The following is a 17,933-nucleotide window of genomic DNA, read 5'->3' as shown; positions in this document are numbered from 1 at the left end:
GTAGAAACTATTATCATTATCACAGCCTGCCAAAAGGCATTTACCACAGGGCAAGACCACAGAAAGTGGCAAAAGTTGCCATCTAAATCGGCACACTTCGGACACCTGGCATCACTTCGCCCACCTATTCTAGCTAAACGAGTAAGAGTATTATAAACCCGATGCAATATGAACAGGTGTATTTGCTGAAAGCGAGCAGAGGTGGTAGCTGTGCTAGAAGCCCCCAAGGCTTCTACGCAGATATCTGGGGAAATAGGTCCCAAATCAATTTCCCACTTAGATCTAAGACTAGGGAGAGCATGAGAGTAATGGGCACCGAGCAGACCAGAGTAGAGAGCAGAAATGGCCTTGAACTGTCCAGTGGCTTTTAAAAGCAAGTGAACAGGAGGTACTTGGAGGAGAGGCGGTGCAGTACCAAATTGAGATGCGCATGCATGTCGAAGCTAACGATATCTGTAAAAATGAGATATGGGCAGATTAAAGTCTGTGCTTAATTGTGCAAAGGTTTTAAATGTACTCGAGAGATATAAGTGACCAATGGAATGAACGCCCCAACTTCCCCATACAGGTCCCATTTGTAGAGAAACAAATTCAGGAAAGTCACGGTTGTGAGTCAGAGGGGTATCGGGATCCCATCCCACTCCCAGCAACATGCTATGCACTTGTCGCATACAACAATAGCCTGTTTAACAGTGATATTTTTACTCAATAATAACTGTAGTGGCGTGAGACTTATGTGATTATGGAGTAACAGGTGGGATAGTAAAGTAGTCCCTGCGGAGGCAGTCACCCAGGGTATCAAATGAGAGAGTTGAGCTGCCAGGTAATGTAACCGAAATTTGGGGAGAGCAAGACCAACCGAGTCGCAAGTTCTTGTCAGAGTGTCCAATTTGAGTCTAGCTCTACGAGTAGACCAGATATGGGTGGATAAAAGACCATCAATTTTAACAAATATTTTCTGAGGGAGGTAAACATGGGAGTGCTGTAAAACATAAAGCAATTTAGGCAATGCGAACATTTTAATTAGATTAATTCTACCTGTGACAGTAAACGGTAGTTTCCCCCACACCCTAATGCGTGAGCACAAATAATCTAATTGTGGTTGAATATTCAAGGGAATAAATTGGGAAGATTGATTAGTAACCCATATGCCCAAGCATTTAAAAGAATCCACCCAGCGAAGCGGCAGGTCTCCCACCGGTGCAACAGGACAGGAACCTTTAAACGGTAGGATACAAAACTTGTCCCAATTAATGGACAAACCAGAAAATCTCCCAAAGGTGTTAATAATATCCAAAACATACGGCATAGTAATGGAATAGTTAGAGATATATAAGAGAATATCATCTGCGTATAGAGCAATCTTATCTGTCCTGTCCCCCAGCTGGAGACCCGCCACCTGCGGGGAAGATCTGATAATGCAAGCCAAGGGCTCTATGGCAAGTGCAAAGAGGATCGGAGACAGAGGGCATCCCTGTCTCGTCCATCTTCGTAGGGGAAAGACTGAGGAAATATGGCCATTTACAGTAACCAGAGCCATGGGAGCAGAGTAAAGGAGCTTGACCCATTTTTTAAAATTGGGTCCAACGCCGAACCTATCCAGTGCCTCCCACTCCACCGAATTGAATGCTTTAGCTGCATCCAGAGCGACAATAACTGAGGAGCAGGAGTCCTCACAAGGGGACGGGAGATGAGTATAAAGCCACCTTAGATTAGGTAACGTAGACCGGCCCGGCATGAACCCTGACTGGTTGTCATGAATTACCTGCAAGATTACAGAGCTCAACTTAGTCGCTAGTATTTTAGCCAAGATCTTAATGTCAGTTGTTAATAGGGAGAATGGGTGGTAGGATTCTACCTTTTCTGGGTCCTTATCTGGTTTTAAAAGGACAGTGATCAGGGCCTCCTGCATAGAATCAGGCAGGGTCCCCAATTGAAATAATTCAGTAAATAATTTAAGAAGTAAAAGTTTAAATGTTTTTTATAAAGTTCTAGAGGAATCCCATCAAGCCCATGTGTCTCCCCCCCCCCCCCCCCCCACAGGGAATGATTTCATTGCAAATTCTAACTCCGTAAGTGTCAAGGGAGAGTCTAAAAAGACCACCGCGTCCTGAGAGAATATGGGCAATGAGATCTCAGTCAAGTATTGGAATAGTTCTGAAGCATTGTAAGCTGTTCTAGAGCTATATAGCTGCTGATATTATGCTACAAAGTCCTCCACAATATCAGGGGTTTTAGAATGGGTTACATTGCCAAGAGTATGGATAGCAGTCACTGTATTAGAGGCCCTGTCAGTACCCGCTAGTGTGGCCATAAAGCTACCAGGTCTGTCACCCGTCGCATAATATGAGTGTTGAGTATAGTGCAAACGATATTTAGCATTGTCTGTCAAGCAGTCACTCCATTCAGTCTGAGCATGCAACCACCACTCATTAGTAGTACTGAGACCAGTTAGATTTCAAGGTTGTCACCAATTTAATCAGAGTACCACGTAAATAAGCCCTAAAGGCATCCCAGAGTATAGGAGTGGATGCTGAGCTCTCATTAATTTCCAAAAAATTTACTCAATATCTCCTCCAGCTCCGCTCCAGTGCCCATTTGTGTCAGCCAAAAATAGTTAAGTTTCCAAAATAAGTGGTCCCCGGCATCTCCCATATCCAAACATAAGACTAGCGGGGAGTGATCTGAAATACCCCTGGTGACATAGTGAACATTTGAGATTTTCGGTAATACACATTTAGTAGCTAAGGCTAGTTCTAGTCTGGAAAAGGACGAATACGTAGGGGAAAAACAAGAGTATTGGCGCACTTCTAGGTTACGGGCTCTCCAGATATCCATCAAACCCAAGCTCTCCAACAATAGTGCAAAATTACCTCGCCGTGCAGAAGGATCGACAGAGGACAGACTAACTCTATCCAAAACAGGGTCAATAACATTATTGAAGCCGCTAAGACATATAATAGGAACATTAGGGAACAGTGCCATACACTCTGCCACTTTTTTAAGAAGATCTGAAGAAAATGGGGGTGGAACATATACAGCAAATAAAAGCAAAGACATCGAATATACCTGGCATTTCAAAAAAGCATATCTGCCCCACTGGTCAATTTGTACCTGATCAAGGACGATTGGGACCGATCTTCGCACTAGAATGGATACACCCTGAAAATGAGTGGTATGAGTGGAGTGGTAAGCCCATCCCACCCAAGGATTTTTGAGGGCCAGGACTTTTGCTCCAACCACATGGGTCTCCATGAGGCATACAATGTCCGCACAAAATTGCTTAAGATCTTTTAACTTTATCATTTAGCCCCCGAACGTTCCATGAAAAAGTCTAAGTTGGGTAGAAGCCATTAATCAACATAACACAGCATAGAATATCAGTCCTGGGCACCCCAGACAACACATAAATATACACTCCAGATATATCCAGACACCACACCATATATAGCAAAATAAAGAGAGAAAAACCCCCCAACATAAATACAATACAATCCCACCCACCCCAACCCCCCTCCCTGTATACCGGACCAAACTGTGGCATACCTAATTCCATAAAAGTGAGTCCCAAACAAATTACAGTAGAACTAACATAAAGAGGCAATAGATATTTTTACTAAAGGACAAGGTGCAGGCCCCCCACCATCAAACAAGTATAGTGAGGAGACGCCATCCCGAGCCCCACAGGACAATATCAAATGTGGCAAGTGTCAAATAGTTACAACAGCATTATCAAACCTGAGTATCATAGGACCATAACAGTTAAGTTATCCAGAGAAAACATAACAAGTGAGAGAACCAGCTTCAAGGGTCTGCTGCAAGAGCCCTCCTAGCCGGAGCCCATCGGTCCAGCCAAAGGGCAGCTTCCTGCGGTGTGGCAAATAATTTTGTGTCTCCCTCAGCCACTACACCAGGGGTGGCCAACCAGTCAGAGACAAAGAGTCAAAAAATCTTGTCAGGCACGTCAAAGAGCTGACATCAAGCCGAAGGCGCATGTGCAAAAATGGGGTGTGACCTTGTTCCTGCTAGGCCACACCCCTGGTATAAAATACAATGAAAATGCCAGATCCACACAAAATACATTTTAAAGCCAGAATCAACATAAAATACACTGAAACAGACACTTCCACATAAAATAATTAAAAAATCCAGATCCACATAAAATATATTGTAAAAGCCATATTCACATAATACACTTCAGCTCCTTCATGTGTCACTCCAGCCAGCACCCTCCTGTGTCACTCCAGTCAGCTCCCTCCTGTGTCACTCCAGTCAGCTCCCCATTGTGTCTTTCCTGCCAGAATGCTCCTTTGTCACTCCAACCAGCTCCCCATTGTGTCACTCCTGCCAGCACCCTCCTGTGTCACTCCAGCCAGCACCCTCCTGTATCACTCCAGTCCGCTCCCCCATTATGTCTCTCCTGCCAGGATCCTTCTGTGTCACTCCACCCAGCTCCCCCTTGTGTCACTCCAGCCCACCCTCATATGTCACTACAGCCCAGTATCTGGTTCCTTCAGTTTTCAGTCGCCGTAGTGCTGCTGTGTGTCTGGTTGGAGTGCACCAGTTTCCAGGATCTGTTGTGGTCAGGTGACTTTGAGTATCGGGAGCCACATTTGAATAAAGAAAGAGCCGCATGCGGCTCAAGAGCCACAGGTTGACCACGGCTGCACTACACGAAGCCTAGAAGGAAAGAGCATTGCGTATGGTATGTTAAGTACCCTGAGGCGCCGTTTGATCGGGATAAATTGTGCACAGTCTTTCTGCACCTCCAATGCAAAGTCTGGAAACGCTGAAATTCTGGATCCATTCCAAAGCAGGGGGCCTTTAGTGCGCACCAGGTTTAGTATAGCGTCCCGGTCACGGTAGTGGAGGAATTTTGCCATGAGGGTACGCGGCGGAGCACCTGGGAGAAGAGGCCGGAAAGGAATCCTGTGGGTCCTTTCAATAGTAAAAAAGGGTGTAAAAGAATCAGCAAAAAGGATTTGGTGAGCCACGTCTCAAGGAATTTCTCTGGGTCAGCACCTTCCTCCTTCTCAGGTAGGCCCACAAAACGAATGTTGTTCCTCCTAAGTCTCCACTCCATATCCAGCATTTTGCCTTTGAGAGCAGACAGGTGACCATTCATGGAAGTTAGACGGGAGCCCATCGGAGAGACTTTATCTTCTAAAGTGGAGGTTCGGGTTTCGACTTCACTGAACCGTTCCCTAATTTTTTTAATATCCTGATGTATTATGGTTAAGTCTGCTTGCTGCCAGGGCCTCCAGCACCTTCTGTAAAACATCTGTAGCTTCGGCCGAAGGAGATGACGGGGTGGAGGAGGCTGGAGGAGAGGTATCATCCTCTCTGTCCGGCGTTGCTGCGCCTCTCCCCGGGGTACGTGCAAACTGTTCAAGCCAGGCCGCAGCAGATTTGTGGGGATGTTTCACCATGATAAGGGATATTGAGGCACACAATGTAACAAATCACCAATAACAGGGCAGTAATATGCACGTCCAATATAGGTCTTCCAGCAGAGGATGATAACAAAAGTCACAATAAGCAAGGAAGCCAGGTCCCAGGCAGGGAATTGTGTACAAATAGAGCAAAAAACGAAAGTCTGAAAGGAGATGCAGCACTGGAGTATTATATAAAACTTAATCCAGAAACGAGCCTGTGTGATAACACCTGCTGAGGAGCTGGTTTGTAGGATATCAAATGAGAAACAAAGCAGTGTAAGAGCACATACACAGTCCTGCAGTCAAAGCTTATGAATAGCCAGGAATGGAGTCACTGGTAATATGGCTGCTCTCTACTCCTGGCCATATGCAGTAAGAGGCCCAATAGAGCAGAGTCCAGCACTGCAGCTGGAAGGGTCTGACTCGCCAATCGTCACAGTAAAGGGGACAGGCGCTTCCCCACTGCGCTGTGTTCTGCTCCGGTGTGCAGCCACGGACAGCTTCCCTGAGAGGCAGCCAGAGTGACGCAGCACCACCGAGAGGGCGCAGCAGGGCACAGGGACGGGAGTCGCGGCCAGGACTGGAAGTCACGGCGCCATGTTGGATTCCCCGGAGGCAGGATATATGTGGCGGAGAGCTCCCACACTGAGCAACTATTCCATACCCCGCGTAGCCACGCCCCGTATATGTTTGTTTTTGCATATATTAGTGCACATTTTATTCATATCACCACAAAGTACTTTTTTCATACAAGATTGAACACTCACACTATTAAACACATGATTGCATCCACATACAGATGGGTCCACATTTTATCTTGGCCTTTAATAGGATTAACTGAGATTTGGCAGTCAGACTTAATCCCCTACTGTAATGACTTAATCCCCTGCTGTATTGTTCTCTGTATTGTATTGCAGCTGAGAACAATAGATGAAGGGTTTATGTAAATAAACCATGGTGTGACTAGGCGCAGCAAAGAGGCCAAGATAACCGTGGATCTATCTGTAACATGGGGTACAAAATAAAAAAAGGGGTAAAGTGGGTGTAAAGAACCTTTACCACACGTGGAGTTTTTTTTAAGTCTTTTAAACTAGCAACAACTTTTCAGAGAGTGTGGTACATGGTTAATTTTGAATATTGTAGTAGTTTTAATAAACATTTGGGGCTGTTTAGGTGCATACACACTTGCCGATAAAATGAACGGCATCGCTTATTTTCACCCTTCCTGAGCGACATTGTTCACTTTCTCGGCAAATGTGTGTATGCCGGCGACGACGACCAACGTCAATGACCCTTGCTGTCGGCCGTGCATGCATGCTCAATCTGGACTGTCGTTCAAGAGCTGCCTGCATGGGCCGGCCACTGTGTGACATCACTGAGCGATATTAACGTCATATCGCTTGGTGTGTATGCCGACCGCCCAGCCTTGGATAGGGAAACACTAGACGACGTAGCTCATAGAGCACTTCGTCTAGTGTGTATGCACCTTTATATTTTTTGAGATAAATATTATGGCAAAAGCTCTGATTTAGAACCAAAACAAAGGTTCTTGAAGCTAAACCTCAATAGTTGTAGTATTCGGGTCTACTACGGTATGCTGGCACACAGGATCCTGGCGCCCAGCATACCGGCGCCGGAATCCCGACCACCGGCATGCCGGCAGCGGGGCAAATGCAATAGAGCCCCTTGTGGACTCGCTGCGCTTGCCAGTCTGCAGGCACGGTGGCACGCCATGCTATATATTCTCCCTCCATGGGGGTCGTGGACCCCCCCAAGAGGGAGATTGGTTGTCGGTATGCCAGCTGTCGGGATTCCGGCACCGGTATTGTGAGCCCCAGGATCCAACAGCCGATATATCAAATGCTTCCCGTAGTACTTATTTCTTCATCAAGGTCCATAGGCTCCACAGGAGTTACCATGGGGTATATGTGGTTTGGATAGAACCAGGCACCAAACTGTTAAACTTTCAGGTCCCAGGATGCACGGGGCCTTCCTCCCCTAAACCCCGCCCCCAGCCACAGGCTATCCAGTTTTCTTTTTCTGATGACTGGGCCAGTGATCTCCTGTTTTTTTTATTTTAAATTGACAATTATTTACATGATTGCCACTTACAAAAAAAAACCCCAGGAGAATTCTTTCCCAAAATGTCTCACTTTCTGATTCTCACACTCTGTGAGTTTATTTGGTAAGTGTAAAGGCAAGGTGGAGGCTGCATATCCTATGCTGATTACATGCAGATCCTATCGGCTGGCTTAGACCCTAAGGATTCTGTACAGGACAGTCTCTATTTAAGGTGTTCTGTACCATCACAACAGACTGTCAGATAAGTACCTTTTCAAGAACCACCATGGGTGGCTTCTTTATCTCAGTTTATACCGCAATTAGTAGCACGCTTGTCAGCTCCTACTCTGCCTCCATAACAGGGATTTCAGCCTGCTTTGTAGCCACCCCTCCTTTGCAACCATCTTGGATGGACATGTTTTCAAAATCTGTCCAGAGCTCTCTCAGATGTTAGTCGCCTTTCAAGGAAAGTTTCAAAATGACAGACCAGTAATGCCTCTACAGCACTTAGACTGGCACCCTCATCTCCGTCAGATCAGGCTTCAGATTCTGAGATATTAGGTAGCAGCTCTCCAGCATTTTTCTTATTAGGGAGGCAGCCTCCTATATTGAGGATGCAGCCCTTGATGCAGGGATATTCACTTCTAAAGTGTCAGCAACCTCTGTAGCTGCTAGAAGAGTGCTCTTGCTTCACAGCAGCATGGTGGACTCCGATTCCAAGAAAGCATTGGAACTGTCACCCTTTACAGGGAGTATTTTACTTGGCGCTGAGCTGGACAAGATACTAACCACTGTTGCTGCTTCTAAGATAGCCTTTCTCCCTTCGACTGCAGCTCCCAAAGCCCAAACATCATCCTTTGGGTCCTTTCATCCGCAGGGAAAGGTTAAGGGGCAATCGTTTTCCTAAAAAGTCCAGTTCCTATAAGTCCAATAAGCCTAGATCTAAACAATCCTGGCTATCCTATTTGCTCCTGAAGGTAGAAAACTTTGGGAGGAACCCCCCTGGGGTGGATGTCTGAGTCTCTTGCCTGTCTAAAAAGGCAGTGCTGCCATCCCCGGGCCCCTTTACCATGAAGAATCCTGGGGATAGGAAGGTAGAGACTACCCTAAAATCTGTATACACAGCAGCCAGTATATCACAAGGTCCGGACATTGCGTGTTGCTGGATGACCCATGCTATTCATTCTTGGCTACTCAAATTCAGGGGGCCTCTCGGGGGATATGCCCTTAGTTACTATGATAACCCTCCTGAAGCACATTCAGGACACTACCCGTGTCCTCTGTGATTCGCTCAAGGAGATGGGGAACATTAATGCTCGGACTTCTGCCATGGCAGTGTCGGCGCGCAGGGCCTTGTGGTTGCGTCAGTGAATTGCGGACGCAGAATCCAAACGTAGTTTGGAATCCATCCCCTTTTCTGGGTAATGGCTTTTTGGGGTCGAATTGGATACCTGGTCTTCCAAAGTTACGGCTGGAAAATCCACGTTTCTCCTCTCTGGGGCCCCGCTGGCAAAACGATCCAATCCAGGGTCATCTGTCCAGTCCTTTCGGTCTCACAGATTTCGATCTAAGGCCAGAGGTGCCTCCAATGCACCTCTGGCTAGAGGCACCAGAGGTAAGTCCAGAAAACCTGCAAGCACCAGTTCTTAGTAACAGTCCACCGATTCTGCTTCCACTAAGGCCTCAACATGACGGTGCCCACCCACCCCAAGTGGATCTCAAGGTGGGAACTCGACTGAATCACTTCAGCCGCATCTGGGAGATTTCCTACCAGGATGCCTGGGTCAGAGATCTCGTTTCTCAGGGCTACAGGCTGGAGTTCGACAGTACTCCCACTGAACGATTTTTCAAATCAAGCTTACCAGCTTTGGAGGATATGCAAGTTATGTTACAACAGGCAATCCGAAAGTTGGTTCAGTCCCACGTCACTGTTCCAGTACTACTACCGCAATGCGGCATGGGGTTTTATTCAAACCTGTTTGTGGTGCCGAAACCGGATAGTTCAGTCAGACCCATTTTGAATCTCAAATCCTTGAATCCTTACTTGAAGGTGTTCAAGTTAAAGATGGAATCCCTGCGAGCAGGGATTGCGGGCCTGGAAGAACAGGAATTTATGGTCTCATTGGATATCAAGGACGCCTATCTCCATATTCCGATTTGGCCACCTCTTCATGCGTACCTGCGGTTTGCCCTCCTGGACAATCACTTCCAATTCCAGGCACTACCCTTCAGCCTGTCCACAGCCCCAAGGGTATTCACAAAGGTGATGGCGGAGATGATGTTCCAACTCCGGGTCCAGGGGGTCAATGTGGTCCCTTATCTGGATTATCTTCTAATAAAGGCATGATCCAAGGAGCTTTTGTTGCTCCATATTGACTGCACCATCCGTCTTCTATCGGACCATGGGTGGATCCTCAACTTGCAGAAGTCCCACCTGGAGCCAACTCAGAGGCTCCTGTTCCTGGGAATGTTGCTGGATACTGTGGCCCAGAAGGTGTTTCTGCCAGAGGACAAGGCAAAAACACTTCAGGAGATGGTTCGCATGGTGCTCCGGCCTACTGGAGTGTCCATCCATCTTTGCATAAGATTGCTAGGAAAAATGGTTGCCTCATACGATGCGATCCAGTGTGGGAGACTCCATGCCAGAACATTTCAATTGGATCACCTGAGCAAGTGGTCCGGATCGCATCTCCAGATGCACCGGATGATTCGGCTGTCACCTCAGGCCAGGATTTTCCTCCTGTGGTGGCTGCAGTCCTCCAATCTCCTGGAAGGCCGGCGTTTCGGGATTCAGGATTGGACCCTCCTCACAATGGATGCAAGTCTACGGGGATGGGGAGCTGTCACCCAAGGGGCGCAGTTTCGGGGCAGGTGGTCAGCCCACGAGGCCCTCCTTCCGATCAACTTTCTGGAACTTTGGGTGATCTACAATGCTCTGCTTCAGGCCTCTCCTCTGCTCAAGGATCACGCAATCCAGGTACAGTCGGACAACGACGTATATCAATCATCAAGGAGGGACAAAAAGCAGAGCCTGCATGGGAGAGGTGTCAAAGATACTCCTCTGGGCGGAAAGAAATGCAAGAGCAATGTCCACAATCTTCATTCCGGGTGTGGAAAACTGGGAGGCGGACTTCCCGAGTCATCACCCGGGGGAGTGGGGGCTCCACCATCTGGTGTTCCAACAGATCATTGACCGGTGGGGTTGCCCACAAATAGACATGATGGCTTCTCGGCTCATGAAGAAACTTCCCTGGTATTGCTCATGGACCAGGGACCCTCAGGCGAGGGCAGTGGATTCACTGGCGTTGCCTTGGCCTTACCGGCTGGTCTACCTGTTTACTCTGATTCCATTGCTCCCAAGGGTGCTAAAGCGAATCAGGAATCAAGGTGTCCAGGCCATTCTGATTGCCCCGGATTGGCCTCAGAGGGCGTGGTACGCGGATCTTCTGGACATGTCCGTCGAAAACCCTTGGCCTCTACCACTAAGAAGAGCTCTTCTTTAATAAGGACCATTCATCTACCAGGACTTACGCAACTTTGTTTGACAGCATGGAGGTTGAGCGGAACATCCTAGCTCACAAGGGCCTTTCCAAAATGGTTCTTGCTACCATGGTTCAGGCCAGAAAACCTGTGACGTCATAACACTATCATCATATCTGGAGGAGATATGTCTCTTGGTGCGAGGAATGCACATATTCACCTGCAGTATTTCACTTGGGATGTTTCCTACGTTTCCTGTAGGCTGGTGTGGATAAGGGCTTACGTCTGGGTTCCAATAAAGGTCCAGATTTCAGCCCTCTCCATTTTGTTCCAGAAAAAATTGGCAGTGTTTCAGAAGTTCAGACCTTCTTGCAAGGTGTACTCAACATACAACCACCTTTTGTGCCGCCTACGGCACCCTGGGATTTGGATGTAGTGTTGGCATTTCTACAGTCCTCCTGGTTTGAACCTCTGATGACGATAGAAGATAAAAATCTCACGTGGAAGATGGTGATGTTACTGGCCTTGGCTTCTGTTCGATGTGTTTCAGAATTGGGGGCCATATCGTGTAAAAGTCCGTACTTGGGCCCTCATTCCGAGTTGTTTGCTCGCTAGCTGCTTTTAGCAGCCGTGCAAATGCTAAGCCCCCTGGGAGTGTATCTTAGCAGAAGTGCGTACGAAAGGATCGCACAGCGGCTACAAAATAATTTTGTGCAGCTTCAGAGTAGCTCCAGACCTACTCCTAGCTTGCGATCACTGCAGACTATTTAGTTCCTGTTTAGTTCACGAACACGCCTTGCGTTCGGCCAGCCACGCCTACGTTTCCCCAGCCATGGCTGCGTTTTTATCTGGCACGCCTGCATTTTTCCGCTCACTCCCTGAAAACGGCAAGTTGACACCCAGAAACACCCACTTCCTGTCAATCACTCTGCGGTCAGCAGTACGACTGAAAAGCTTCGCTAGACCTTGTGTGAAACTACATCATTCGCTGTAAGAGTACGACGCACATGTGCATTGTGCCGCATACGCATAACTGACGTTTTTTTGCCTGATCGCTGCGCAGCGAACGAAAGCAGCTAGCGATCAACTCGGAATGACCACCTTGGTCTTTTACGAGGATGGAGCGGAGCTCCAGACTAGACAGCAGTTCCTGCCGAAGGTTGTGTCCGCGTTTCATCTGAATCAACCTTTTGAGGTTCCCTCTAGTTCTGATGCTTCTGCGCCTCTGGAGGCATTGGATGCTGTGCTTGCCTTGAAGATCAATGTCAAGCGCACAGCTCGGGTCAGAAAAATGGATTCCTTGTTCATGCTTCATGATGCGCAGAAAAAATGTTTGCCCTGCTTCAAAGCAGTCCATTGCTCATTGGATTAGGCTTACTATCCAACAGGCCTATGTGTCGGCAGCCTTACCTGTTCCTAAGTCTATAAAGGCCCACTGTACAAGATCAGTGGGCTCTTCCTGGGCGGTTGCTCATGGATACAACTATGCCGAGCTGCTACCTGGTCGTGGAAGATCACTTTTTTGTGAAGTTCTACAAATTTGATACCCTGGCCAAAGAGGGTACCCAGTTTGGGCAGGCGGTGTTGCAGTAGTCTCCACACATTCCCACCCGTTCTGGAAGCTTTGGGACGTCCCCATAGTACTAGATTTCCCCAATATCCCTTATGGATGATAGAGAAACTAGGATTTTAATTCTTACCGGTAAATCCTTTTCTCGTAGTCCGTAAGGGATATTGGGCGCCCGCCTCAGTGCGTGTACTTTTGTGCAGGTTACCTGTTCAGCTGTTGATATTGTTGTTTCCAGCCGTTGCTGGTTGTTGTTTTAGTGGTGGGCTGGTGTGTAAATCTCACCACCTTTTCTGTTGTCATGTCCCTTCTCTCATATATGTCCTTTCTCTTTGGGGCACATTTTTACCTATAACTGCCTGTGGGAGGGGGCACAGAAGGGAGGAGCCAGCATACCCAGTTGAAGAAATTTAAAGTGCACTGGCTCCTTTGGACCCCATCTGTACCCCATCGTACCTTATTTCCCCAGTATACCTTATGGACGACGAGAAAAGGATATACCAGTAGGTATTAAAATCCTATTTTCTGTATTGTAACAATGCAATAATGCCCTTATTGTATTGCTTAAACCAGTAATTGAATTTTATGCTTCTATTTTATATGTTATTTTCCAATGCGTAAGCATTTTTTGCTACGATAAAAAATATTTTGACTTGGCTTTACACTTTTTTTTTTTTTTTTCTAAGAAATATGGTGGTTGCTTTGAAGGAATTGTCCATTCGTGGAGATTTTCGAACTACTGTAGAATATTTGATAAAACTTCTTGAAACCGAATGTTTCCAGCGAAATAGAATTGACACTGGCTGGCTGGATAGACTGATCTCAGAGAAAGTGCAGGTACAGTAAGAAGGATAATAATGCATGTCATGTATGGCACTGGTTTATGTATTTCCTGTTCCCCCACTGCCCAGCAGTATGGAGCACCATAGCATCTTACAAATCAACATCCGTAATAATAAAAATTACTATATCATACCATGATTAACAATTATGTTAATTATATCTGAAATAAACGTGAACTACATGTTAAAACAGATACATTAGCAGTCAAACAAATTTATTGCTTACACTACTCAACAATTTTAAAAAGAATTCTCTGCATCTGGCATGTGAATATCTGTTTTCGCCTTATTTGGCGACGCTGAATTCAGTAGAGTAATCAGATTTTCTCTATTAAATCACATTTATTAGATACACACACATAACAACAAGGGGTAATAGCTATACCTGGAAGAAGTAAGAAAGTGAAATATAAATTTATCTCTAGAATTAAAATATGCTCATCATATTTATTTTCTAAAATACTAAATACTAATAAAACTACAGAAATGCTTATTAATTGCAGAGACTAAAAAAAACTCTTAACTATCCAAATTAGCCCTAATGTAATTGTTAATAAAAGATAAAATATAAAGTCACTTTGCTTTGGGGAAATAGGATGTTGACGCTTTCCGTTTGTACAGTGTCTCATTGGTCTCTTTAAAAAGGAACCAGCAGTGGTCCCCATCATTGCAGGGTGCCAGCGTCCTTGGTAGTGATGCTTCATTGTCAGAATGGTTTGGTGAAAATGTCCCCCCTGTTCATCACTTATACCCCTTTCACACCAAAATCCCAGGTCCGGACCTAGTTACTGATCACTGTTTCAACCCATGTTATAGCTCTTCACACTGCACCCCGAAACTGGGTTATTCCCAGGTTGACCCCTTTCACTCTGACTCATGCCTCCCAGATACAGAGCCAGTCACCAGTTTTGAAAGGTAACCTGGCTCAAATAACCTGGGTCTCACCATTCAAACTGCAGCCAACACAGTTCCGTCCCGGGAATAATCCTGGTCGCAACCCGGGTAGCTTACCCTGGACATATCCTGGCTTGAGCCTTTTACACTGAGCCAGAACCTGGTCGCACCGTCTTGTCGAGTCAATAACCCGGGTTATCCGCTTGGTGTGAAAGGGCTCTAACACTACACAGGTTGTCAGTGATAAAGTCTAGATGGGATTGTAAAATGTGAATTTTAAGTGACATTCTACAATCCTTATTCTTGTAGTTGTCCAATAGTTCATTCAAGATGGACACATAATTGATCTTTGTTCTGTTCCCTAAGAATCCACGCACATCAGCCTTCAACGTGGACCAAGCAGCAGGCTCAATTTCTATCAATTTGCTTTAAATATCAATTTGCTTTAAATATTTCATCTGTAAGCAGTTTTCTTACACAACAACCAAATCAGATACTTCCAAAGATACAGCTAAATGTTAGTATCATTTATATCCTAACTCCCAACATATGAAAATTTGAAAGAGGGATGCAGTGATTCCAAAGTGTGTGTATGTATGTGTGTGTGTATGTATGTATGTGTGTGTATGTATGTATGTATGTGTGTGTGTGTGTGTGTGTGTGTGTATATATATATATATATATATATATATGTGTGTGTACATTATGACTTTTCTTTCTCAATGCAATCACTAACAACATGATCATCTACAGTACCTTCTAGTATTCTTTTATCTCTCTTGTAGCGCATGTGTCTTTTTCTAGTTATACTTTTAGATTTAGTAGAATTTAGGTGTACTGCTTCAAATTAAAACCTTAATGCTTATTTGTAAATACCAAAATCTGAAGCATGTCCGTTTCCGGCCAGCATTGAATAGTGAAAAATAGGACATTGGAGAAGATACGACATTCATTGAATACACCCCTAAATCACAAATGAAACGTAAAGATCAAATAAAACAAAATACAAGTTTCTATTGTTGAATTTGGTGTTATAAAGTTGACATTTGATAATGTAACAATTTATTTAGCAGTAGCACTGTGTAATCTGTGTTCTAAAAATGTAAGATGTGTCTTTTTATTAATAGTCAGTGGGTAGGGTTAGGGTAGGGTATAATAGTAGTATAATAGTAGGGTTCAGAATGGCTACTTTTCACCTGTAAAAAAAAAAATACTGTTTATGAAATGCTTCTGAATACACCTGCTTTGAAGATATATAAGTTTAAAATTTTATACAGTCTGTATGTTTTGTTTAACAAATGACCTGATGTACTGGCTCTGTCTCCTAGGCTGAACGCCCAGACACTATGCTTGGAATTGTTTGTGGAGCATTACATGTTGCAGATATGAGCCTGAGAAACAGTGTTTCCAATTTCTTACACTCTTTAGAGAGGTAACTTTTAAAATTTTGAAATTGTATATTATATATTGTATATATTATTACCCTGTGTATAGTACATTGACAATTTCCAGTGATTTTTTTGAATGCAAATATATACTTATTAATAATAATAATAATAATAATAATAATAATAAAAATATAAAAAATAACCGTTTACTCGGAATCATCTCAAGGAAAACTAGGTTTGTTTCTGTGAACACATTTTGTCTGCCCCATACTGTATTCTGTCCCCTGCTCCCACCTCTGTCCTGCTCTCCTAGGGCCTAATTCAGTTCTGATCGAAGCAGCAAATTTGTTAGCTAATGGGCAAAACCATGTGCACTGCTGGGGGGGTGCAGAGAGAGAGTGTTTGGGTGTGGTGTGTTCAAACTAAAATCTAAATTGCAGTGTAAAAATAAAGCAGCCAGTATTTACCCTGCACAGAAACACTACAACCCACCCAAATCTAACTCTCTCTGCACATTATATTTGCCCCCCTGCAGTGCACATGGTTTTGCCCATTAGCTAACAAAGTTGCTGCTGCGATCAGATTTGAATTACTCCCCTAGTCTCCTGCATCTCCTCCTCTCTCCCCTCCTTTATCTCCCATTCACCCCACTGCTTCCCTTTCACTCCTCCTCTGTCACTCCACAGTCATTCACCTCTGCCCTGCCTTGGGCCCACTCCTCCAACACTCAGCCCTGCTCCCTCCCTCCTCTCCCTGCCACATCTCTTCATTTCCCTCAGTACCAGGGACGTGCAGTCAGGGGAGGCAGTGCCTCCCCTGTCATATTGATTAAAATAATAGAAAGAAGATACTTATGACACATATTCTGTGTCATAAGTATCTGCTTTAGCCTTAATATTATTTTAATCATTATCTTTATAAAAAAAACTGTTTTAAAGTGTTTTGGAGGCACCTTTCTTGGTGCCTCCCGATGTCAGCGTGAAAGGGCCGGAAGCGGGGGGCGGGGCTAGGCGATGTACAGCAAACACCCATTGAAAAAATCCCTGTAAGCGGCACCTAGTACAAGTGCCGCTTTGACAGGGGCGTGCTTTCAGCTCATATGAAAGCACGCCCCTGTCACTTTAGTCGGAATCGATTGGCCAGTGTTTGATTTGGGAGGGGGGCACGGAGGAACCTTCCCCCGCCATCCCTGCCCGCTTGTCCCCCAGCCCGTCCCCCTGTATAGTGACAGACCTGAGGGGGGTGCCCGGTGCCGTGTCTTTCTGTTAGCCGGCGCCTACGCAATGACCGCTCTACGGCTGGCCACAGCAATGCGGATCACCCGGCAGCAGTTCCCCGCACTGGGCAACTTGGAGGACATCCACGCAGCACGGAGCAGTGAAACTCCAGGACGGTGGTGCTCCCTTCTCCCTCTACACCCACTTCAAGCATCGCAGCCCGGGGGAGCATGAGGTGAGTGCGGGCTCTGCTGCCCCTGTGTCTCCACCCTTCTCAGGGACAATGCCTGCCTTAATGTGTAAAACGGGGACAATGCCTGCCGTGATGTGTAAAACGGGGACAATGCCTGCCGTGATGTGTAAAAAGGGGACAATGCCTGCCTTAATGTGTAAAAAGGTGACAATGCCTGCCATACTGTGTAAAAAGGTGACAATGCCTGCCATACTGTGTAAAAAGGTGACAATGCCTGCCATACTGTGTAAAAAGGGGACAACGCCTGCCGTACTGTGTAAAAAGGGGACAACGCCTGCCGTACTGTGTAAAAAGGGGACAATGCCTGCCGTAATGTGTAAAAAGGGGACAATGCCTGCCTTAATGTGTAAAACGGGGACAATGCCTGCCGTGATGTGTAAAAAGGGGACAATGCCTGCCTTAATGTTTAAAATGGGGACAATGCCTGCCGTAATGTGTAAAATGGGGACAATGCCTGCCATACTGTGTAAAAAAGGGGACAACGCCTGCCGTACTGTGTAAAAAGGGGACAACGCCTGCCGTACTGTGTAAAAAGGGGACAATGCCTGCCGTAATGTGTAAAAAGGGGATAATGCCTGCCTTAATGTGTAAAACGGGGACAATGCCTGCCTTAATGTGTAAAACGGGGACAATGCCTGCCGTAATGTGTAAAAAGGGGACAATGCCTGCCGTAATGTGTAAAAAGGGGACAATGCCTGCCGTAATGTGTAAAAAGGGGACAATGCCTGCCGTAATGTGTAAAAAGGGGACAATGCCTGCCAAACTGTGTAAAAAGGGGACAACGCCTGCCATACTG

The 17,933-nt window shown here is 45.8% G+C and overlaps 1 protein-coding gene across 1 annotated transcript in view; it reads left to right on the top strand.

Moving 5' to 3' along the window:
* The window catches only part of ACACA (acetyl-CoA carboxylase alpha), an 848,870-nt gene that overhangs the window by 186,368 nt on the left and 644,569 nt on the right, over window positions 1-17,933 (top strand). Inside the window, exons 10-11 of the mRNA XM_063951842.1 lie at window positions 13,230-13,380; window positions 15,608-15,711. Of these exons, the coding sequence (XP_063807912.1) occupies window positions 13,230-13,380; window positions 15,608-15,711 (255 nt within the window). The remainder of the gene's footprint in view (window positions 1-13,229; window positions 13,381-15,607; window positions 15,712-17,933) is intronic.

Source organism: Pseudophryne corroboree, chromosome 2, assembly GCF_028390025.1.
Source record: "Pseudophryne corroboree isolate aPseCor3 chromosome 2, aPseCor3.hap2, whole genome shotgun sequence".
Taxonomy (NCBI): domain Eukaryota; kingdom Metazoa; phylum Chordata; class Amphibia; order Anura; family Myobatrachidae; genus Pseudophryne; species Pseudophryne corroboree.
The sequence above is the reverse complement of the archived record's forward strand: the minus strand, read 5'-3'. Positions and strand labels throughout refer to the sequence as shown.